The sequence below is a fragment of the Pempheris klunzingeri genome, chromosome 13 (assembly GCF_042242105.1).
Source record: "Pempheris klunzingeri isolate RE-2024b chromosome 13, fPemKlu1.hap1, whole genome shotgun sequence".
NCBI classification, from domain to species: domain Eukaryota; kingdom Metazoa; phylum Chordata; class Actinopteri; order Acropomatiformes; family Pempheridae; genus Pempheris; species Pempheris klunzingeri.
The window spans coordinates 16,524,197-16,547,290 of record NC_092024.1 but is presented as its reverse complement, the minus strand read 5'-3'; the positions used below and the strand labels follow the sequence as shown (position 1 = coordinate 16,547,290).

The 23,094-nt window shown below is 41.4% G+C and overlaps 1 protein-coding gene across 1 annotated transcript in view; it reads left to right on the top strand.

Moving 5' to 3' along the window:
- myo10l1 (myosin X, like 1) overlaps window positions 1-23,094 on the top strand; it is a 31,889-nt gene that overhangs the window by 3,937 nt on the left and 4,858 nt on the right. The window contains exons 3-34 of the mRNA XM_070842425.1: window positions 7,036-7,194; window positions 9,310-9,497; window positions 11,192-11,323; window positions 12,003-12,127; window positions 12,305-12,318; window positions 12,446-12,530; window positions 12,698-12,804; window positions 13,587-13,716; window positions 13,807-13,925; window positions 14,036-14,182; window positions 14,267-14,367; window positions 14,674-14,740; window positions 15,144-15,236; window positions 15,357-15,425; window positions 15,516-15,598; window positions 15,834-15,936; window positions 16,358-16,438; window positions 16,561-16,685; window positions 16,778-16,895; window positions 17,074-17,180; window positions 17,307-17,577; window positions 17,742-18,602; window positions 18,786-18,909; window positions 18,991-19,132; window positions 20,076-20,180; window positions 20,293-20,388; window positions 20,493-20,586; window positions 20,774-20,829; window positions 21,269-21,411; window positions 21,613-21,807; window positions 22,067-22,224; window positions 22,322-22,442. Of these exons, the coding sequence (XP_070698526.1) occupies window positions 7,036-7,194; window positions 9,310-9,497; window positions 11,192-11,323; window positions 12,003-12,127; window positions 12,305-12,318; window positions 12,446-12,530; window positions 12,698-12,804; window positions 13,587-13,716; window positions 13,807-13,925; window positions 14,036-14,182; window positions 14,267-14,367; window positions 14,674-14,740; window positions 15,144-15,236; window positions 15,357-15,425; window positions 15,516-15,598; window positions 15,834-15,936; window positions 16,358-16,438; window positions 16,561-16,685; window positions 16,778-16,895; window positions 17,074-17,180; window positions 17,307-17,577; window positions 17,742-18,602; window positions 18,786-18,909; window positions 18,991-19,132; window positions 20,076-20,180; window positions 20,293-20,388; window positions 20,493-20,586; window positions 20,774-20,829; window positions 21,269-21,411; window positions 21,613-21,807; window positions 22,067-22,224; window positions 22,322-22,442 (4,519 nt within the window). The remainder of the gene's footprint in view (window positions 1-7,035; window positions 7,195-9,309; window positions 9,498-11,191; window positions 11,324-12,002; window positions 12,128-12,304; window positions 12,319-12,445; window positions 12,531-12,697; window positions 12,805-13,586; window positions 13,717-13,806; window positions 13,926-14,035; window positions 14,183-14,266; window positions 14,368-14,673; window positions 14,741-15,143; window positions 15,237-15,356; window positions 15,426-15,515; window positions 15,599-15,833; window positions 15,937-16,357; window positions 16,439-16,560; window positions 16,686-16,777; window positions 16,896-17,073; window positions 17,181-17,306; window positions 17,578-17,741; window positions 18,603-18,785; window positions 18,910-18,990; window positions 19,133-20,075; window positions 20,181-20,292; window positions 20,389-20,492; window positions 20,587-20,773; window positions 20,830-21,268; window positions 21,412-21,612; window positions 21,808-22,066; window positions 22,225-22,321; window positions 22,443-23,094) is intronic.

Below are 23,094 nucleotides of genomic sequence, written 5' to 3'. Positions count from 1 at the left end.
GCTCCTCCTTAAATATACTGGAATTGTGTTGTCCTAATGTATGTCTCTAATTGGGATATTTACATCCACACAGGAAAGCATTGCACATGGGAAAGTACATACATACAGACAGAAGGCTACAGAGGAGTAAAACACACACACACACACACACACACACACACACACACACATGCACCTGTATCCCGACACTTAAACAGTACACATATACACACACACACACACACAATACAGGTTATGCTAGCGACGAGTTATAGACAATGTGTGTTATGTGACCTGGATTTCAGTAGCTAGCGTGAAAGCCGCAGTGGGATCTCACACGAGCACAGAACATGCTGCAGGGATGCCTTACTCCTCGTGCACACACACAAAAAGACGCGCACACAGAGGCAGAAAAATAGACACACACTATCAAATGTGCCGAACGAAAAGTGCAGAAATTACTTGTTTTGGATGATTTGGCACAGAAACAAGCTGATGTTGCTGTGTGATCTCCTGACCCACATTCCTCTTCAGCCATTTACATTTCTAACCCTCAGAGAACCCCACAGTTACTTACTCACTTAGTATCACATAATGATATTAACTTAGTGCTGTCAAACTGGCACACAAAAACACTGGTTCGCAAAAACACATACATACATCTCCTTATCTGTCGCTTGCGTTCTGTCTCTCTCTCACCTTCCCTGTCTCTGTGCAGTGTCCCTTATCTGTGGGAAATGACGCAGAGTGGGATGAGTGTGGGTTGCCAAATCCTAAAGGATGATGACATATGAAAGGTTGTACACTCCAGTGCTAAATGGGTGCTGTGGGGCAGAGAAGGCATAAACAAAGTTAAAACTTGTTATTAACCTCCTTTTCTCAATCCAATTTACAGAGATTGTCAACACAAGGGGTAGGTTACACTTTTAGAGGTGTACAACACAGCTGTGGGGTTTATTTTACACAGCACATGTGCAACAGTGAGGAAGAGGAGAGGAAACAATATATGCTGAATGACAGTTTAGCTTCACTTTAGCATTTTTTTTCTTGTTACGTTACCATTTTTTGGTTCTTACACCAACTAAAAGTTAATTTCAGTGATGCTAGGGCTGAAAATGTTGCCAAAACTCAGTGATTCCACATGACCTAATGACATTTGCTGTGTGATATTTTCCAGTTGCAAAAGATCCGATGCAGTAAATATACCCAGTGATCATGAATCACTTTTGCTTTTGATATTTCCTGTAGACACCTGAAGTCCAAAACAGCTCACTATAACACGTTGGTTTCAAGAGTTTTCAAGATTTGCCCAGCACTGCTGGCTGCAGCTGCTAATTTTGCTTCTATTATACTCTCTACTCTATACTCTGCACTATGAGATCATACCAAATCCCTCCTCAGTGTTCCCCAATCCTAATCTGAGAGGTCTGCCAGCCCTGGTTCAAGGTTTGAGAGCTGCAGGTGCGCACAGCACTGTGTGATACTGTATCCTGCACTGAGCTGAGGTCTGTGGTATATATAGGTCACTGTGCCCACAGCTCTTTCTCTCTATCTTCATCTCTCTCGCCCCCTCTCCTCACTCTGCCTGCTGCTAATATGTGAAGTCAGATGAAGAGGCTCGTTTCCCCTGGCTCTCCTCCTGAATCATGCAAAGCAGCTTCAAACATCAGAGAGCTTTACAGGAAGACCACTCCATGCACTGTAAGTGTGTGTGTGAGAGAGTGTGTTCACATGCGCAAAGCAGGTTAAGAATGCAGCAATTTTCCAGGAAAGGAAAACCACAGAAAATAATGAAAGGGAGGAAGCGGAGTTTGTGCCTGAGAGAGTAAATATTGCTGGTAAATCCCATGAAAAATCATATCCAACCAACAAGTATTGTGATATAACTTATTTCTCTTTGCCGTAGACCTCCATCAATGTCCAGCATGCCTACCAGATTTCATGGCAATCCATCTAATAGTTAATTTCACCACAAATGTAAACTGCACAGTGTCCCTAGAGAAAAAGTGGAGGATCTCCAAAGTTATTAAGATGTCTTTGCAAACATCAAGATATTTATTCATTTACTGAACAGACATTTTGTTGGATGTCTCAGGCAATCCATCCAGTAGTTTAGGACCAAAGTGGTAGGCTAATCAACCAACATCCCAGTAGTCCTTTATGATGAACACGGGCATCATAGTTTATCATTAGGTCTTCCTGCTGTAAATCCTCACTAGTGTACCAAATGTGTATTAACCTGTAGCTGAAAACAGCTGAACAAATGCAGTATTTACTTCGGTGTGACTGAGGTTGCCCTGGAATTTTAGGAAATTAACTAGCCTTTATTGAAAAATAAAACAATATTATTGACCGTTTTTTAAGACTCAGTCGCAGGCATCCTTTGCCTTTGTCCTCCTTTGCCTTTGTCCTCCTAAATAGAGGCTTGGGGTTGAGGGGCAAAGGCAGGATAGCAAAGTCAAAAAGTGTTGAGAGACTAACCAAGGCTTTGTTGGTTTTTGTCTTTTCACTGACTTTTTCACGCTAAGAAACAGAGACTGTAATGTCAGCCTTACCCATTTAGAAACATCTTCCTCCATCCAGTGACAGAGTGAAGCCAATCTGGAGACAAAGTTTGATAATCATGCTCTTCATCTACATTACACTCATTCTATCTCTGTCTCTCTCGCTCTGTTTTTTTCTCACTAATTCCAACAACTTACTTTTGTTCCTCTCTCCTATAATGAATTATTGAATAGTAAGTATCTTTTTTTAGACTCACTGCGTAGGCAAACTTATCGTGTGTATGTATGTATATATATATATATATATATATATGTGTGTGTGTGTGTGTGGGCGCTTCACATAGAGTACAGTTAAAAACACACCAGAGGGCAGAGACGAAGAGGACTGAGATGTTTGCAAAAACGTCTTCGTCCTTCCACTTGAGCTGCGTTTTATTTCAGTCACTGACATACTTTCTCACTTCAGAGCATCCACTCTGTCTGAATAATCTACATCTGGGATGTCCCCAAGTGGTTTTCCCTAAACCACGGTTTATTTTAAGAGAAGGCACTACACAGATTTTACACATCAAATTCAGTACTAGTAGAGTACTACTCTAAACATTTTTAATATCTTCTATGACTTTTTAAAGCCTGAGAAAAGAGCCCTGATTATGTCATAAATATACGTCCGTAACAGAGAGCCTGTGTTGCAATGGATTTTAAAAGACAGGAGCATCAGCAAGGAATGAAAGCATGTTAACTGTAACTGAATTATGGGAAATGTAGGTTCCAGTGTTTTTCATTCAAGTCACTAAAAGTCAGGAAAACTTTGCCTCTGCTGCAGTGATTCAGAGCACTTCTTCAAAAATATTTGCTGCCAGCCACCTGGGATGCAGTTTCCAGCCATTATTCAGTCACTGGAAACCTTCACATGTTTAATTTTTTTCAAATCTGTCCATTACTTACATACCTACTTTTACTTTAAACCCATTATAGGCTGTAAATGTTCTTTTTGTCCATACTTGCCCTAAAGAGATCCACTCCTGATGTGATTTTACACAAATTAAACCAATAAAAGACCAATAAAACAAGGATTTTACAAGTAAACGTTATAAGAAGCAACCTAGATAACATCCACTGGTTGTCCCCTGGCACTGGGTTTTATAACAGGTGTGACACTAAATGGAAAGTAATGAAACAAGTGGAGGTGAATTTTTATAACCAGGACCAGGCCTCCATACCAGTAATCCTAATGTCCTTCCTCCCTCAAATACAATGTGTGTGTGTGTGTGTGTGTGTGTGTGTGTGTGTGTAGCCTTATCTACTCTGCCACCATAATTTATTCTGGATTGCGAAGGCATTCTGATTGAAATGGCTCTCCGAAAACCTTTGGTTATAGGCTGGGGTCTCAGATTGAGTTGTTTAGGCATTAATTGAATCTGTGTGAGTGAGCACACAGGGATCCATGCACGTCAGACAGACGGATAGAGAAATAGATCAGAAAGACATGCAGTAAAAAAACGTATGGATGAGTATTAAGGGGGGAAATGGAGAGAAAAATGAAATGTTAGAAATTCAATGTGGGGCAGGCAAAAGAGAGCGGGGTAAATTAATGAATAGCAGAATGATGTGAGGGAGAAAGATACTGAGAGAACAGAGAAAAAAGAAAGAGGGGGAAGGGATGAAAGAGGAATGATGTACAGTGTAGCAAGATGAGAGAGACAGAGAAGGGATGTTTGAGACATGGAGGCATGCAGAGAGCATGAGTGGGAGAGACAGATTTAATTTGGGAGAGAATGTAAAGAAATAGGGGAGAGAAAAGGCCGATTTAAAGCCAGTGTACTTGGATACAATTTGAAGGACTCTCTGTTCTCACACATACAGAAACACCGGTCGGTCTGTCATACAGTCAATATGAAAACGTCTCTGTATGTCTACAGCTGTCCAAGCCATGACTAACAAGCATGTTAATGCATCTCATCACTCAGACAAGCGTGTCTCCTTTGCACGTCACACACATTGAAAAATACATAACCATACACGGATAAACACACAGATGTAAAAGTGACCCTGACTTAGCGTTAATGAGGGTTTATGAGAGTAGTGGGAGTGAACCAGAGCAGTTAAGCTGTGGGCTGTAAAACCAAAACAATGAGCTAAAAAATGCTCCATAGAGTCGAGGAGAACTGCTGTCCGTGCATGACGTATATAATCCATCTCGATTTGCTCACGTTATATAATGAAAAATGCCAATTTAGGAAGTATTACCTAATTTTATTGTATTTTATTTTATTCTACTTGTGCTTCTGCAAATGCATGCACGGAATAAAGTGAATGTGAATATCCACTGCACACTCCCTCTTTTCTGATTATTTACAGGTTTACGTGAAATTATTAGAGATGTTCAATATGGTCTCTGATTTCTGGACGCCACTCAATTGTGCTTGGCAGTGGCGGGCCGTTCATTTTACACCTGGGCCTTCAGTGGCGTCCTACCTGAATCAAACCACCTCTTAATACCATCATTATGACGTCACGGCTATAGAAACCATCAATATTATACAGAAAGGCGAATCAATATCTTCTCCTCAGTCAGCCATTGTGGGTTAAAAAAACTGCTATTAATACTTACGATTATGATAAAGTTTTAGCTTGTGCAGGTCGCTACAGATAAGAATCGCTGGCTTTGGCTAAACTCTCTGACCATCCAATCAGAGGACGTGAAAATACTAACGTCATCGTACGCCTGCTAGAAGGCCTTGGGGTCACCAACTCGAAATCTGATTGGTTAAAGCAACAGTTTCATTGCAATGTATTTTAAGCTACGGGTGCCTGCACTTTTGATTCTGAAGGCCTCAGGGCAGATTTCTTTGACCCTGGCAACACATGATGGCTGAAATATGACTGGATAAAAGCTCTAATATAAACATACACTACTGGAAGCTCCCCAGCCCAGAGACGCGCTATGAAATGAAGAGCATAGACTATTAGGAATAATCTAAAATGATTAATGGGAAAATATTAAAACATGAATCAGTGATTCTGAGTTTAGGCCAGCAGAGAAGGCCTTGCTGGCCCTGACGGCCCACCACTGGTGCTTAGATAACAACACATCGGTGCTTTGATTGAGTACCACGGTCGTAAAAAGTGGAGGCGAAGAGTCAAATGGAAGGGGTCAGTGAAGATGGCGAGCTGTTAGCCAGTGAACCCACCCCCCATGAGATACGGTCTCTCTAATGGAGGACGAGGGCTAATTGGGTCATTTCACCACAGCTGAGTGAGTGAGCAAACCGCTAGCTTCAGAGTATCCGCAGACATCTCCACTTCTACCAAACATGAGAGAGACAAGGAGGAACGCACAGACCGCAGCATGTAACACGCTGGTTTTTATTTGTCAGAAACCAACAACATTTTACTTGCAGACATGTTGGCAAACGGTAATACCGCTGTGAGTTTATTCGCCCCGAGAGAGCCGTCTGTATGCAACAGCTCTGTGCAGTGAAAGACGGTGTTACTGGAGTGAAATAGATTTATTTAAGAGCAAGATGTTTGAACGCCTACAGCGCGCCCCTCTGCCACTCTCAACAGACTCCCAACACATCTGTTACAACCACACACACACACACACACACACACACACACGCACACACCTACACACACACACACACACACACACACACACGCACTCACACACACAGGGTGAAGGCTGGCTGTGAGACTGAACTGACATATTAACAACCCAGAATTGTAAAGGCCGTGGTTTCTATTCTTAGACAAGTTGATTTTGCTTGAGTGAATAAACGACCTTTATGCTGAAATAGGATGACAATTATCTCCTGTCCTGATGTGTGTGTGTGAGTGTGAGTGTGTGTGGACTGTATTCAGGTCCTGCCAGATCAGATCTCTTACTCTCGATCTTCTTCGCCCTCTTCTTCTTCTTGTTCTTCTCCTTCTCCTTCTTCTTCACCCGTCTCGTCCCGCACGCTCCAGTTTCCATGGCGATGGATGACAGATGAGATCTGGTTAGAATAAGAGTCATGAAGCTCTGCATTCTCATCATGTGGATTTTATCATCATATTGCATCATGTTGCAATAAGCCTGTTCATTCTAAAAATGTGAAATGTTGGCATCTCATTCTTTAATCTGGTCGGAACACATTGGTTTCTGTTTTACTCTGAACAGGATACCATTAGGATGCCTTTAGGAAAGCTAAACCCACTGCAACGTTTAATTAGAAATACTCTAAAAATACTTAAAGTACTCTCAGTTCATATACTGAGCATCTAACGACCCTTTTGGTTTAAACCACTGTTTCTAAAGTGAGGAATGAATTTTAATACTTCTGTCGAGACAGTTTAAACGGTCTAAACAGCTTGCTTAATGATCAATATGTCTTATCAAAGTGTTATTCTGAAATCATTACTTTAAAGAAGCAGTGTGCCCTGATTTTTTTTAGGGAATTTACTCCCTTACTTGTGCACGGTCATCAGGAGCACCTGCTTTGGGTTAAAACTCAAGTAATTTGACAAATTAAAAGGGATGATAAGTGACAATCTTGTTGTCTTCCAGGTGTTGTACTTGCAGCAGGCTGAGGTCACCAGGGAGCGGGTATACGCCATGCACCAGTCCAGCATCGACGGCGTGGAGGACATGTCAGCACTGGCTGAGCTTCACGAAGCCGCCATCATGCACAATCTATACCAGCGTTACCAGAAGGATAACATCTATGTAAGAGCATTCAGATAGACGTGTGTGTCTTTGTGTTTTTAAATATGTGTGACAGTGATTATGTGGCCAAACGTGTGTGTGTGCATTATGTTTCTGTCTTAATGTGCCCCCCCCCCTTCTCCTTTTCCAGTAAGCTTTGCATGAGGCTTTTAGTGGGAAACACAAATCATCTTATCAGACCCATCTGCTCTAAGTGGAACAGGAGAGAGGAAGAGAGTCTTATAAAGTGAGAATATTGGAGTAAACCAAATCGACGGTGAACAGCGGTGACACCCATGGTTACCATGGTAACAGCAGTTTAATACTGCGTCAAAAAACTCTTCGGACAACTACTTTGTTAGAAATACAACATTGGATACCTGGTATAAGTGTTTGCAGTGCAACCAAACCAACTGCCATTGTTTTAGTAATAATGTTGATGAATAATTGTTCCAACTGTGTTACGGTTTCATGCTACGTTCTCTCCAAGCAACAGTAGGACACAGTAAAGGTGATTATGGTGCGGAGGAATTGAAAGTGTGCTCACTGTGGCTGCTCCTCCTACTTCAATGTCTCCTTTGCAAAAATTAAAAATGATCCGCTTACAAAAAAAACTCCAACATCCAAAATCACCCTAACATCGCAGAAACAGTTGAATGCTAGCCACAGTGACATATACATTGCTTTTCCTATGACTGCTTCACAATAAAAGCCACTGTAAATATTCTGTTTGTATCAGTGCTAACTTAATACAGCTCTGATGAACAAAACAATAAACAGTAAGCTATTATCAATGAGATACAGTTATAAACAGTAATGCCGTTAATCCCTTGTGTGTGCAAAAGCAGTTTGAATCCTTCATAGGAATAGAGGACACTGCCACCAACAACAATAATAGCTCACAATGGCCACTGCGGAATAATGTTGACCATTAAAAGCATAAGAACAAAGGATGTGATTTCATGAAAACATCAAGGTTTGTAACTGTAAGACTCCATTCTCGCTTTAATACAAGAATTATTGAAACAACAACATCTTGAACAGGTTGAATTATCTCACCCCGTTGCTGGGATTTATTTTTATCATTTCTTTTCTTCTTTAGGAAAAGAAGATTTCAGTGGCTTTGTTTTAAGCTGTTGATGTTCAAGCCTATTAATCATACAGACTTTATACTGCTGCTGACCATTTGCCACAGCATATACCATACTCCAAATAGGCAAACTGAATGGCAACACACTAATATGCCTAGAAAGCATGACAAATGCAGGCATGAATGCACATATATATATATACACTAATACAGTGTATCACTGAAATGCTCTGCTGTCTTTCTCAGATCCCATAATGGTCTCAATCATCACAAGAGAAATGAATTTGATTGAGAGTAACTGATTATGATCAAGACCAAAAACTAGTACATTTTGATCATGTTTACGAGGATCTGAAAGTCAGACATTTGGAGAGCCTGAAAACCTGAAAGATTACCAGACAACAGACCAATAACAGCCTCCGTGGGTGTGACCTAATCTAGATGATGAAATATTGTCCATACATGGATTTCCCATAAGCTGATCATAAGAATTTACCCTGTGTGGGTCAGCTCTCTGCGTCACTGTTTGTTCATGCATTTATGTGTATACGTGTCCTTCAGTTTTATATGTGTGTGTAGTACACAAGATGCACAGACATTGTAATACGACACGATGGAAAGCATGCTGACCTGAGGTTTCTAGTGCAGTAGGACACAAAGCAAGGTGACTGTTTCAGCACAAACAGTTCAAAATAGAAATCTAGAGTACCACCTCCATTATCTTACCCATTTGACCCCAGCTTTCTGGTGATTTGTCACTCGTCTCTCCCTCTGTCAGATCTCCACCCTGCAGTGTTCCCTTATCCTTCAATCCAGATTAATATCAACACAAGGCTGTTTTAAACTTTGATATACATTCTCTGTGTGTGTTCCTGAGAGCTTGTCGTTTGCATACAGTGGGTGTGTTAGTGCTTTTACATTAAGTGTGTTGGTGCATGTTTACAGCTGTATATTTGAAACAGAGAGAAGTGACAAGAAGAGAAAAGAAACAGTTCAATAATGATGCAGAAACAGAACCTTGAATATTGTTTCTTGACTCTTTTCAGACTAATATCGGCAGCATCCTGGCAGCCGTCAACCCCTACAAGCAGATCTCAGGTCTGTATGACCCAGAGAGGGTGGACCTGTACTCCAAGCACCATCAAGGGGAGCTCCCTCCGCACATCTTTGCCGTGGCCAACGAATGCTACCGCTGCATCTGGAAACGCCATGACAGTCAGTGTGTCCTTATAAGGTCAGTTTCAACCATGGAGAAGGCCTTTTTGTTAATTAAGTATACCGGCTTATCCCTAATTCATGTCTTATCCATCCATCAGTCTGTCTCTCAAGCCATCCATCCATCCATTTCTTAAATCCTGTATCGCAGGGGGCCTGCATCCTATCCCAGAATGCATTAGGCGAGACAGTAGTTTTTACAATTCCTACTGTCCTACTTAGCGAGAGTTGAACACATGCATTTTTTATGTCTCTGAATGCAGTCTGTCTTATTTGCTTTATTGTCCAGAGTTAGATGAGAAGATACTTGCCACTCTTGCATATGAAGCTAAAGCCAGTAGGCACCTAGCTAGCTTAGCGTGTAGACTGGAAACAAAGGGAAACAGCTCGCCTTGCTCAAAAAAACCAAAAGCCTGCAGAAAATTAAATGTAAGAATAGAGTCTTCTATTCCTCGGTGCCCTGAGGACTGTCCTGCATTGTGTAATCACAAAGAATTGCATCAGATATTGTATCTTTTACTGCTTTTTAACTGTTAACTGTTTAACTGCAAGTGTTAATCTGTCAAAATTCTTATTAACGGGTAAATAGTTAATTGTAGCATCCATAGTTTCCAGTCGAAACAAAGCTAACCTGTTGCCAGCTTTTGCTCCATATTTACTGTACAGACATGAGAGTGGTATCATCATCCTCTCACTCTAAAGCATATTTCCCCAAATGTTAAACCATTCCTTTCAGGTTGAGCTTAGCCTGTAGTTTGGTTATCTCTGCCTCTCTCAATAATAAGGAAACACAGTTATTCTAATCTTAAGATTTTTGGTTGGTCTAATTTCAGATCCACTTGTTGTTTACATGTGCTCATACCCAACAACCAAAGCAGATGAGTGTAATGTTACAGATAGCTCGGACTAAAGTGCTCATCGAGAGGAATTGCTTCCCTGATTGTGACACCAGATGGAGGCTCAGGAATCACCCTTGGAGACCAGAATATCCTCAGCAATGTTCATGGCAATCTGGCCAGTGCTTAGCCAAATTTAATGCACTTATGCATACCCACTGATAAAGGTGATGGCTGTAGGAAGTGGACTAGCGTTTTCACGTTTTCAGTGGGTGTTATAAATGACAAGTTTTTTCAGATGAAGATGAACTAGACGATGAAATAGACGCTGCATCTGCCTTGGTGGTGAAAATCAATGAGCGTATCCCTCCACCAATAAAAACAAAAAACAAACACTGGGTGAAGTTGGTTAGCCGCTCCTGGTCTGCCCGGCTAACTGGCTCGATCTGGTAGTCAGGTCAGACACCTCGTGATGCTTTCAATTACAATCAGGCGTTGTCTCACTCTGTGTAATCCATATATTTATATCTATATTTATATTTATATTTATATTTATATTTGCTATTTTTTGTCTTTTCTATTGCTTTGTTTCTTTCACTGTCCCTGTTTATATTGTTGCTGCTGTAACAAGAAAATTTCCCCCTATGGGGGATAAAATAAAGAAGTCTAAAGTCTAAAGTCAAGTCTAAAGTCGTGTACTGATTGAGATAGACTGGGAGCTGATGTAATATCGTTGAAGCTATCAAACCTCAGTATCAATTAAACAACCAGACCAGTTTGAGATATGGGAATGTCAGAGAAGGTCACAGTGTATTTAATTAAATTGGTGTTTGTGTGTGTGTGTGTGTGTGTGTGTGTGTGTGTGTGTGCGCTCCAGTGGTGAATCAGGGGCTGGGAAGACGGAGAGCACTAAACTGTTGCTTCAGTTCCTGTCGGTGATGAGCCAGAAGTCAGCTGGGACTCCATCAGAAAAAACTACACGAGTGGAGCAGGCCATCGTACAAAGCAGGTACATGTGATCAGAAAGAAGAAGAAACACTTCCCCGTTCATTTACTATTACTGCCAGCGCTGGTGTTAGGTCTTTTGGGCCAACTCTGAATGTCCATGTTAAGTTTCAAATTTCATAATCGAAGAATTTTATAATTCAATTAAGGACTTTCCTGACCACGTCAAGAGTTTTACAATAGTATAGTCTCAAGCCTTGAGGGACAACTCAAAGTAAAGTCATGGGTCTTCAAAAGCAAGTCTGTAAGGTCTCTGAATGCTGACTAGGGCTGCAATCAGGCTGTTCATGTTTTTACACCACTAACATCAAGTCCATTCAATACATAACCGTAATAACTAGACAGATAGATTGATAGGAATCTCTAGTGGTTTTATTTGTTTTTGATTGTTTCATGATTTTAGCAGGTAAAACCTTAAAACTTGAAGGATTTTGTCTTTAAGTCTTAAGTCAAGTCAAGTCTTCAGGGACTCACAGCAGCAAGTCTCAAGGTTACAGCTGATTAATACCAAATTACCACTGAGTAACCTCAGATAGAGTTTAATAATCTGTGTTTGTATTGGACACTCATGTATACATCTATACATATAACCATAAGCATATAGTGTACTATATTCTATACTACATGCACAGATAATCACAGACAACTGAAGCACTAACTAAAGGTTTGTACTCTCTGTGCAGTCCAATCATGGAGGCGTTTGGTAATGCTAAGACTGTCTACAACAACAACTCCAGTCGCTTTGGGAAATTCATCCAACTTCACTTCTCTGAGGGCGGCAACATCCAGGGAGGCTGCATCATTGACTGTATCCTTATGTGTGTATACGAAACAAGTATATTTGTATGACACGTACCAGAATTCATATGTGCTTTTATTATTACATCATTGTATGTGCTCTTATTGAATAAACAGGTGCTCTAAAGGGGTATATTTGTGAAGAACTCAGGTTAAAATGTTGTTTCCTTGACTCTCTGTCTTTCAGATTTACTGGAAAAGGTAAACAAATCCACATCTGCAGCCAGGCCATATCAAGTTAAAACTCGTTAGGAGTGATTTGTCAGTTTTGCATTATGAATCATAATGAAATGTTAATAATGGCTTTGCTGCTTTGGTTTTGCTGTAGAACCGAGTAGTACGACAAAACCCCGGAGAACGAAATTACCACATCTTCTACGCTCTGCTGGCTGGAGCTAGCAAGGAGCATAAAAGTGAGGAAAATCATAAAAATGTTCGAACATTATGAGTGTCTATAGAAATATCTATAGGAAATGCACACAACCAGAACCTGTAACTACTACTACATCTACATAATGTTAAGTATGACAGTGTGCGTCTTTCCTAATATCACACTGACTTTGTCTATCTCCTCTATCAGGCCTCTACTTCCTGGAGGACCCTCCTGAATCTTTCCACTACCTCAGCCAATCAGGATGTATGAAGGACAAGAGCCTGAATGACAAAGAGCTATTTAACAGTGTTATGGTCAGTGTCACTGCATTCACTCTGTTGGTCTTTTTCCTGTGTGCAGTCTTTGTCAGGTAGATTAAAGTGAAATATAACTAAAGTTTATCCATTTCACTATAAGTAATAGAAGTATACATACCAACTATGCTTACTGTAACTTAGTAATGTAACCCAGTCACACTAGTTAGTTAACTTGTGAGATGTTGATCTTCCTGCATTACCATGGTAATAACTGCCCCTCTGACAATGAGGTTGTTTTTCCTTCTCTTAGTCTATTTGATTTCCATTAAAAAGTATGAACACAAAGATATACTGGAGGACAAAAATCTGAATTTTGATCTGAATTTGGGTGTTTTTTTAACCATGACTCAAAAATGGACAGATGTAGAGACCTAATTTCAAACCCAAAGACGATGTGTGCAACCGGGAAATAGATAAACATAAAATACTGAAATTATTATAAATTATATATTATTAGATATATTATTATAGCCCCTGGGTTTAATGGTTTGTTAGATTTTGGCAAATGTCTTCCTTGCTTTACATCTTGAGGTCGAAATAGTTTCTATGTGGAGAGAAATGTTAGTGCAGTTGAAACTTAAAACAGCATTTGTCATACCTGTGTAAATTAGTGCTTTGATGCAGAATCAGCGATCATGCTATATTCTGTTTATCTTCTCAGTTACTGAGATGTTGATGACTGAACCTTTGCCTACAAAGAATTTTAAACAGTGTTATGAGTGTTATAGGTCTTCTGTTGGTTGCACCTAATCTCTGCCCCTGTGCTTTTCTCTGTGTAGGAGGCGCTGAAGGTGTTAGAGTTCACAGAGGAGGAGATCAGAGACATGTTTAAGTTGTTGTCAGGAGTCTTACAGCTTGGAAACATCGAGTTCATGACTGCGGGAGGAGCCCAGATCACCACCAAGCAAAGTCAGTTAACAGCGGCTCATGTAAAGTGTGTTAGGAAAGTATAACTTAGACGTATTGCAGACTTGTAACACACATTTGTCCATCTTCCAGCGGTCACTAATGCCAGTGAGCTGTTGGGCCTGGATGCCTTCCAGCTGTCTGAAGTCCTGACTCAGCGCTCCATAATCCTCCGAGGAGAGGAAATCTGCTCCCCGCTCACCATAGAGCAGGTCAGCACACACACATGTACACACACAGTAATTCTCCCCACATCTTGATCGATCTCTGCCTCCGACACACTCAAACACCCGGCCTAACACTTTCCTTCTCGTCCTTACAGGCCGTGGATTCCCGGGACTCTGTTGCCATGGCGTTATATTCCCAATGCTTCTCCTGGATCATCCTCAAGATCAACCAGAAGGTCAAAGGGAAGGAAAACTTTAAATCCATTGGCATCCTTGACATCTTTGGCTTTGAGAACTTTGAGGTCAGAACTTTGCAGGAAGCTGTTTTCTCAGGACCAGCAGACCCAATGCAGATCTGTATGTAAGACATGTGTCTTTGCTTCCAGGTGAATCGGTTTGAGCAGTTTAACATCAACTACGCCAACGAGAAACTTCAGGAGTACTTCAACAAGCACATCTTCTCTCTGGAGCAGCTGGAGTACAACAGGTACACTTATACATAAAGTATATCTATACAAGCCTGAATAAACAAAGACTTACATATCACTTAAATAGTTTACTGACTTCAATAAAACAATATGAAAAATATTGAATACAACTTAAAGTGATCAAATAAAAACTTAAAGTCCAAACAATCATTTATATATGATATAATTCTGTCACAACATGAGCAAAATTATGAACAATAATTATTATTATTGCACACTTATAACATGCTTATACTTATTATATACTATGAGATATTCAGGTTGCTTAATATATGTTAATTAAACTAGTAGTTTTCTCTCCACAGGGAAGGCGTTCAGTGGGACGCCATAGACTGGATGGACAATGCGGAGTGTCTGGACCTTATAGAGAAAGTAAGGAACTGATTTGTCGCAACTTGTAACATAAATAGTGTTCAGAGTTGTAACAGTGTCAGTTAGTGCTTCCAACTCCAACCCATAAACAGGCAGGAGTGGAAAATGAGTTGTAAAAACTGATTTGCTGTTACTTCTTATCTCATTTGCACCTCATTTGTAAAATATTTCCATGCATTTTTCAAATGTTTTGCATAATTTTCATTTTCTGAGCAAACAATTTTGAGGTTGAAAGTTTGAGTTGAAATAAAAGTTACTTCTCTGTCAGTTAAGGGACGTGTTTGACGCCAGCCTCAGATGCTCTCTGCAAACTCATCTAACAATATTGGACTGACGACTTAGACGAAGGTACTGATTTCATAAAGCTGATGCAGTAACAGGATGTTTTTTCGCTCTCTCCTAGAAACTGGGCTTGTTGGCACTAGTGAATGAAGAGAGTCGATTCCCCAAAGGAACCGACTTCACTCTGCTGGAGAAGTTGCACAGCAGACACTCTGTGAGTCACTTACACATTTTTGTGCACCTCATGCATAATTCACAAAATGTTAAGCTGCTGTGCTGGTATTAAACGTCACATTACATTTTGTTTTTTGTGCTATTTTCCTGCTTTTTGCAGACAAATCCTTACTATGTCAAACCCAGACTTGCTGAGTACCAGTTCGGGATCAAACATTATGCCGGGGAGGTGAGTGATGCACAGCCTCACATCAGCATACTGCACATGTTGTTGTGTGAAGTCTGGGAAATTTATGATGACCCTGTCTGTCGTCATCAGGTCCTGTATGACGTCAGAGGGATCCTGGAGAAGAACAGAGACACCTTCAGAGATGACATCCTGAACATGCTCAAGGACAGCAGGCAGGACATTCAGATACTCTAAATGAATAGTTTATTGGGACTGTAATAAGTCATTAAGCAATAGCTTCATTTTAGTCATTAAAAGAAAAAATGCTTTCAAATTAACAACAAAAATCAGCTACAGTTGGTTTTTCTATTTCTATTCCCTTTTTTTATTTTTCCATTTTTAATGTTTCCAGTGACATAATTTATCACATATAAATGTGTAATCCATTTCGTTTCTGTTGCCTTTCAGACTGGACTTCATCTATGACCTGTTTGAGAAGGTCGGCAGCAGGAACAATGAGGAGAAGATGGGAACGGCCAGACGTAAGCCTACAGTGAGCTCCCAGTTCAGGGTGAGTGACGCAAACAGTTTGAAATTATTAGATACCAAACATAACAAGCAACTCATAACAAAGGATGTACAAGTCAGCGCCACAGGGAGTGGAGAGAATACAGATGTTATGGATCAAAGGAAGTGCTTAGTCTTAAAAATGTCAGAAATTAGTGAAAATGGCCTGCATATTTTTCCAGACCCCAAGATGACATCATTAAATGTCCTGTAATGTGTGCCGCACAGTCCAGACCCAAAGATATTCACTTTATGATGATAGAAAACAGAAAGAAGCAGCAAACCCTCACATTAATAGAAACTGGAAAGAGTACAAATTTTCTGAAAAAATAAATATATTAAACTATTGAATGATTATTGAAATTGTTGGTGTGTTCACTGGCATATGAAAGAAATGAAATGCTTAAAATAATCTGTCTCCTCAGGACTCCCTGCATGCCCTCATGGCCACTCTGAGTGTGTCCAACCCTTTCTTCATTCGCTGCATTAAGCCCAACATGGAAAAGGTCTGTCTCTGCCTTGCATCTCCACCAGTTCTTCACATTACTACAGTCTCTACAGCCTGGTTGACAATCACCTAATGAAGTCTCAATTAAATGTTAAATAATATTAGTTTTTTTACTTGTAGAATCCAAGTGTGTTTGACCCAGAGGTCGTCCTGAACCAGCTGAGGTATTCTGGGATGTTGGAGACTGTGAAGATCCGTCGTGCTGGCTTCCCCGTCCGCAGAACTTTCAAAGATTTCTTCTCTCGGTGAGTATCTCTGTGTGTCTCTGGGATGATACTGCTGACATCTCTCTTTTGTTGTCTCTCACTCTTGGCCCTCTTTCTTTTCCACCTGCCAGGTATAAGATCATTCTGAAAGAGAAAGTAGCAGGAGCAGGAGATGATAAGAAGAGAAGTACAGACCTTCTGACCAAATATGACAAGACCAAGAAAGAGTGGCAGTTGGGCAAGACCAAGGTAAAATTTAGCAACAACTTTCAGACTTTAGACAGCTGTAATGACAGATATGATGATGTTGGTCCAGCTTTGAACCACCACTTGTAATAATACATGATAAACTTTATCCATCATTTAATAGGTTTTCTATACTTGACATTAGACGTCTTCCTGATAACCCTTCGCTGTTGTTCTTCAGGTGTTTTTGAAAGAGTCTCTGGAGCAGCGTTTAGAGAAAGATAGGGATGAAGTCAGACGCCAAGCTGCCATGATAATTCGAGCCCATCTTCTCACTTTCTCTGCCAAGTAAGACCCTCATAATAGGAACTGGCATTTTAAATGTTCAACTGCAAAGGTCCACCTCAGTAATGGCTACAAATGGTATGATTCTTCTGTTTTTACTCATCGTATTCTACGTGTTTTTGTGCACAGGAAACACTTCAAGCACATGCGCGCCAGTGTCGTCACCCTCCAGAAACACTTCAGAAAGCACATCCAACGCAGGCGGTTTGTGAAGCAACGCAAGGCAGCGCTGGTGCTGCAGAGACACAGGCGAGGTCAGGTGGCGCGCACTCGAGTCCGAAAACTCAAAGAGGAGAAGAAGAAGAAGGAGGAAGAACAGAAGAAGCAAGATGAGGGGGAGAAGAAGACAACGGGCGAAGGGGAGCAGGGGGAAGTGGAAGAAACAAACGCTGACACTTCAGTGCGTTATTTAAAATACCCTTAAAGAAAAACAAAAAACCTCAGACACCTCAAATGTTACATTCTCCACCCTTGGATTTACAGAATAGAGGAAATCTTTGTAAAATGACATTTTCAGCTTATTTCATGCTTAAGGTGTCCTTTCTCTCCTCTCTTCCCCTCCAGGATGAAGCCCGGCAGATGGAGGAGATCCTGCAGTTGGAGCGAGAGATCGAGCGCTTGCAGAAGAAGAGGGAGGACGAGGTGTCCCAGCTGTGTGAGTCGTCCAAACAGGAGCTGCAGCTGCGCCGGGACGCTGAGCTCAAACGGATGAAGAAGGAGGCGTCCCGCAAGGCCACAGAACTCATCGACCTCCTGAACTTCGGAGGCGTGGATCCGTCTTTGGGAGCAGGCGCAGCCAAGCCTGCTGCAGAGGTGAGCGCTCCGAAAGCTGCACAGGTCGGCAGAGCTGCGTCCAAAGAAGATGAGGTAGACGAGGGCTTTCATGCTGAAGAGGAGTGCATCCCTCTGCCTGACTTCCCTCCTCCCGCTGAGACAGATGCTCCCATCGATCAGGAAATATTTGCTCAACTCCCTCCTCCCCCGCCTGCTTTTGCAGAGGGGACAGTGCCTCCTGCACCTCCTCCTCCACCTCCTCTTCCCACAGACGGTGTTCCTGCTGCTGGACTTCCTCCCCATCCTCCTCTTCCTCCACCTGGAGACGGCTCTGCTATCCCTCCACCACCTCCTCCTCCTCCTCATCCACCAGGAGACAGGGAGAAGAAAGATGGAGCCAAGCCAGAGCAGGAGAGGAAGGTGAGCATGGTGGAGAGCCTGGTGGACGGGGAGGAGCCGATCTACAGCATGCCGGCCGACACCGAGTCAGATTACGACCAGGAGGAGGAGGAGGGATCCGTCACTGCCGGCGACGACAGCTCCGTATCGGGGAGCAACCGCGGAAGCACCGTCACAGGGGATGAGGAGCACCCGAGGAAGTCGACCTGCACCAATGCCAGCATCGAGTCCTACAGAGGCAGCTCTGACTCTGTGAGGACACACACTCACACGCATCATCACACGCGTGCACGCAGATATGTATGAACAGCTAAACAGCAAATAAATACATTTTTGAATTTTTCCCAAGCATCGTTATGAAATTTGATGATATAATGTAAAAATGTTCTTGTTCAAATTAGGTAAAGTAATTCAGGTTATTGTCTGATGTTGCAGTATGCAGACAGTGATGATGAGCATGATGGCATGATGGACACCGATGAAGAAGTGACTAACGGCAGAGTGACCTTGCTAAATGGAAATGGACCACCATATTTCCACGGCTACCTCTACATGAAGGGTGGGTTTACATCATCTCTGCCTCTTGAATTTTATTTTCTATGTACTTTTATGACGGTGATTCTACTCTCTGCTCCTTCAGCTGGTCTGATGATCCCGTGGAGGAGGCGCTGGTGTGTGCTGAAGGATGAAACCTTCATGTGGTTCCGGTCCAAACAAGAGTCTCTAAAGTCTGGCTGGCTCTACAAGAAGGGAGGAGGGCTTTCCACTCTGTCACGGAGGTTGTTGTAGTTGCTACTGAGTGTAGCCTGCATGCTAATTAAATTACCTTGAATGTAGTTGCCCATGGGTTAATAACATCCTACAAAGCTTTAAAATCCTTTGAAAAGTACTAAAAGTTCCGTTTAAAATACACATTAATCCAACTAAAAGCACTTATTTTCTTAAACTCTTTAAAATTGTATTTTCATGTAAGAGCAATGACATGATGCATGAAATAAACAGTTTGGCTTGTGGATGCATGGTGGCTTGATAGTTAGAAAGACTGTCTTGTACTTGGAGGACAGTGTGTGAGTGACCATCTGTCTTGGATGAATAAGCCCCTGTGTGTCTGTCTGTCTTGAGGTGTTCATATGTATGTCTAACTCACTGCTTTAAACCCTCTGCAGTGCTGGAGGACTTCAGTGTCCTTCTCAAGCCGATGTACTGGGACTTTAGTGAGATTTTACTTCTCAAGTCTCATAATCACTTCAAAAAAGTAAAAGAGCTGATCAGTAAAAGTCACAGTGTTGCTTCTCACAAAACTGGACTTTGTTTGATGCTTTTTTTGGTTTGGTCTTGTTCATCATAAACAACCTACACGTAACACAATGTTCCAGATATTCACAAAATGAGAAAACAATCTTGCAAACAAGGATAAAAACACAAAAATTCAATATAACTTATTTCCATAGAGGTCCTGGAAGTTGTCCCTATGAATGTGTGATATGTATGAACTGAAAGGGAAATCAGATAGTAATATCAATATAATTGTATGTAAAATCAATACATTGCGCTAACATAGATTTTGTGTATAGTTACTTCCACCCTTGTATACGTGTATGTACAGTACAGTATTCCAGATAGAAATGGAGTCAATATGCATCACTTATAGAGTCTCAGCAACTTTTATAATGTCTATGGTGGGTTGGCTTGGCTTTTTTTTCATTGTGCCTCATTCTACCTCAGAAACTGGAAGATGCGCTGGTTTGTCCTGAGGGACAGCAAGCTGATGTACTACGACAACGACAGTGAGGAGAAGCTGAAGGGAACCATCGACATCCGAGCCGCCAAGTAAGATTTCAAGGATGCTTCAGTGTCAAAAGTCACACACAATCCCTCATTCACTGCATTCTAGAGAAACAGCTGCACCTCTCAGACGTGTGTACTGGTTGTGTTTTTACAGGGAGATCGTGGATAATCACGAAAAGGAGAACGCTCTGAACATTGTGACCGATGAGAGGACCTATCAGGTGTTTGCCGAGTCGCCAGAAGATGCAAGGTGTGGTGGAGACTTTAGTTAGTTTGTAGAAAACACCAACAAGTTACTGTTTTTACCTGAGTAGACTCCTATATTCTAATTTCTAATTGTGTCCTCCTGTGCAGTGGGTGGTTTAATGTGCTCAGTAAAGTGCGTGTGTGCACTCCTGAACAGCTGCTGGAGATGTCCCATGAACAGGCCAACCCGAAGAACGCTGTGGTCAGTCTCTAAAACAAGATAACAACCACTTTTTAACAATATTATGGCTTCTACTGTACATTTTCTGACCTCATCTGACCTGATTTTAAAAGTGTCTCCCTAAAGTTAAGTTCTCTTTGCACTGTGTTAGATCACTTTGTAATTACAATAGTGCTCAACTAATTCATGCTCACCTTTCGTCCTTTAGGGAACTCTTGATGTGGGGCTGATTGACTCTGTTTGTGCTTCAGACAACCCTGATCGGTGAGTTGGATCAATCATAGCCAAGACCATTTTATGTTCACATTCAAATTTATTGAATTTTAGAGCAGAAGATGAAGATGATGGTTTTGGTGCTAGTTCCTCCAAAATGAAGGGAAACGCTCTTTTTAAACAATTGAGCTGATTTCTGATGTTCTCCAAGCATACATGGAAAAATCCATTGTAGAAAATGCAATCTATCCTCTGGGTTTAGTGTCAGTAGATGACCATAGTAGACCATGATGCAATGTGACTATAGCTTGCAATTCAAAGTTCAACTTTTTAAAAATTAAATGTGAACATGTGGCACACAACACACCTTTTATCTCTTTGTTTCTCACACATGGAAAACTGGAAACCCACCACCATCCATCCACTATCCATTCATGAAACCCTTATATATATCTGAAGGTGGATTTTCTTCATCATTTGACCTTTGCAGGCCCAACTCCTTCGTCATCATCACGGCCAACCGTGTGATCCACTGCAACAGCGACACACCGGAGGAGATGCATCACTGGATCAGTCTGCTGCAGAAACCCAAAGGAGACGCCAGGATAGACGGGCAGGAGTTCCTCGTCAGAGGTGAGATATGTGTAAACCTTTACATGCACTAAGCATTAGCAAGATTTTTGTAAGATAGAGGAGAGGTCTGAATGTTATAAGCCACAACAATGTCCAGTTATTGTCCAATTCTTGTCCAGCACTTGTGTTACTGTAATAAGACACATTACATTTAGTACATTTTTTCCCTCCCTTCTCTCTACCTGTCCTGCCGTCTTTCAGGCTGGCTCCAAAAGGAGATGAAGACGAACGCTAAGAGCACCTCCCTGAAGCTGAAGAAGCGCTGGTTTGTTTTGACCCACAACTCCTTGGATTACTACAAGAGCTCAGAGCGAAACTCCTCCAAGATGGGAACTCTGGTCCTTAACTCCCTCTGCTCCATCATTCAGCCAGACGAACGAGTGCACAGGGAGACAGGTGAGGAAAGACGGATGAAGGGAAAAGGCAGGGAGGGCAGCTTTAATCAGGGATTAGACATGGGAGGTTTGAGACTACATGTAAAGAGATAATTCTGGTTTTACATTCATATACATGAAAAATGTTCCGTAACTGGATCTCATTAAACTAAATAAAGGAAAATAATTATACCTCTGTTCTAAAACTTAAGTATCCCCTTGGTGGTAATCATTTTTTTTTTTCATTTTTCAGGTAATAGCTCTAATAAATGTTTTCACAGGTTACTGGAACATCATCGTGTATGGGAGGAAGCACTCCTACCGCCTCTACACCAAGATGCTGAACGAGGCCATGAGGTGGACAGCAGCCATACAGGGAGTCATTGACAGCAAGACTCCCATAGAAACTCCAACTCTGCAGCTCATCAGAGACATCAAGGTAAAACACACACACAGGCGCACTCCCAGCGTTATTTTCAAATTCATTACCATAAACTCACTCCTAAGCTGAATTTGATATCTTTGCGTGCTCTCAGGAGAACAGCGTGAACCCAGAAATCGTGGAGCAGATGTACAGGAGGAACCCCATCCTCAGATACACCCAGCATCCTCTTCACTCCCCTCTACTGCCACTCCCTTATGGAGAGGTCACCAGCCGTGAGTAACACTAATAAACTCAACACTCAACCCTGCGTCTGTCCCAGTACCCACACTTGTGGTCTTAAGTGCACATTCACGCATCTCCAGGTACTAAACAAGTGTGTCGCATGTCTGAAATATGCCAACACACAGTACACATAACCCACATGTACACATTTAGGACTGGCAATAATCATCAGACAAATGGCCAAGCTGGATTCAGCTAATTATTATTTATCTCCAAACACTACAAAGTTATGGTGGAACCTCCACAGATAATTATCATGTAATGTGAACAATGTATTCATATAAAATTTGGACTGATTAGAATAATATCTCACATTGATAATGTCTGATTGTAATGTTTCTGTTTTGCTACCTGCCTGTGGACTATGGATGTAAATTAACATTCTTGCTTGCATGTTTACATCTTGACAAACAAACAAACAAATAGAATAATAAATATATGTCTGTCATTAAATGCAAACCTTCATTGATGTCACCTGTGCACGAATGAAGAAACAGAAATGAACCGGCTTTCCAGAGTAAATAAAGGTACAAGACAAAGTCCAACACAACGCTATTGCAGTGAAAAACAGGAAGCTGAAAGAGATCACAATATTATCATCCTTTTATCAAATGTTTTGAAACATATGTTCCATTCATTAAA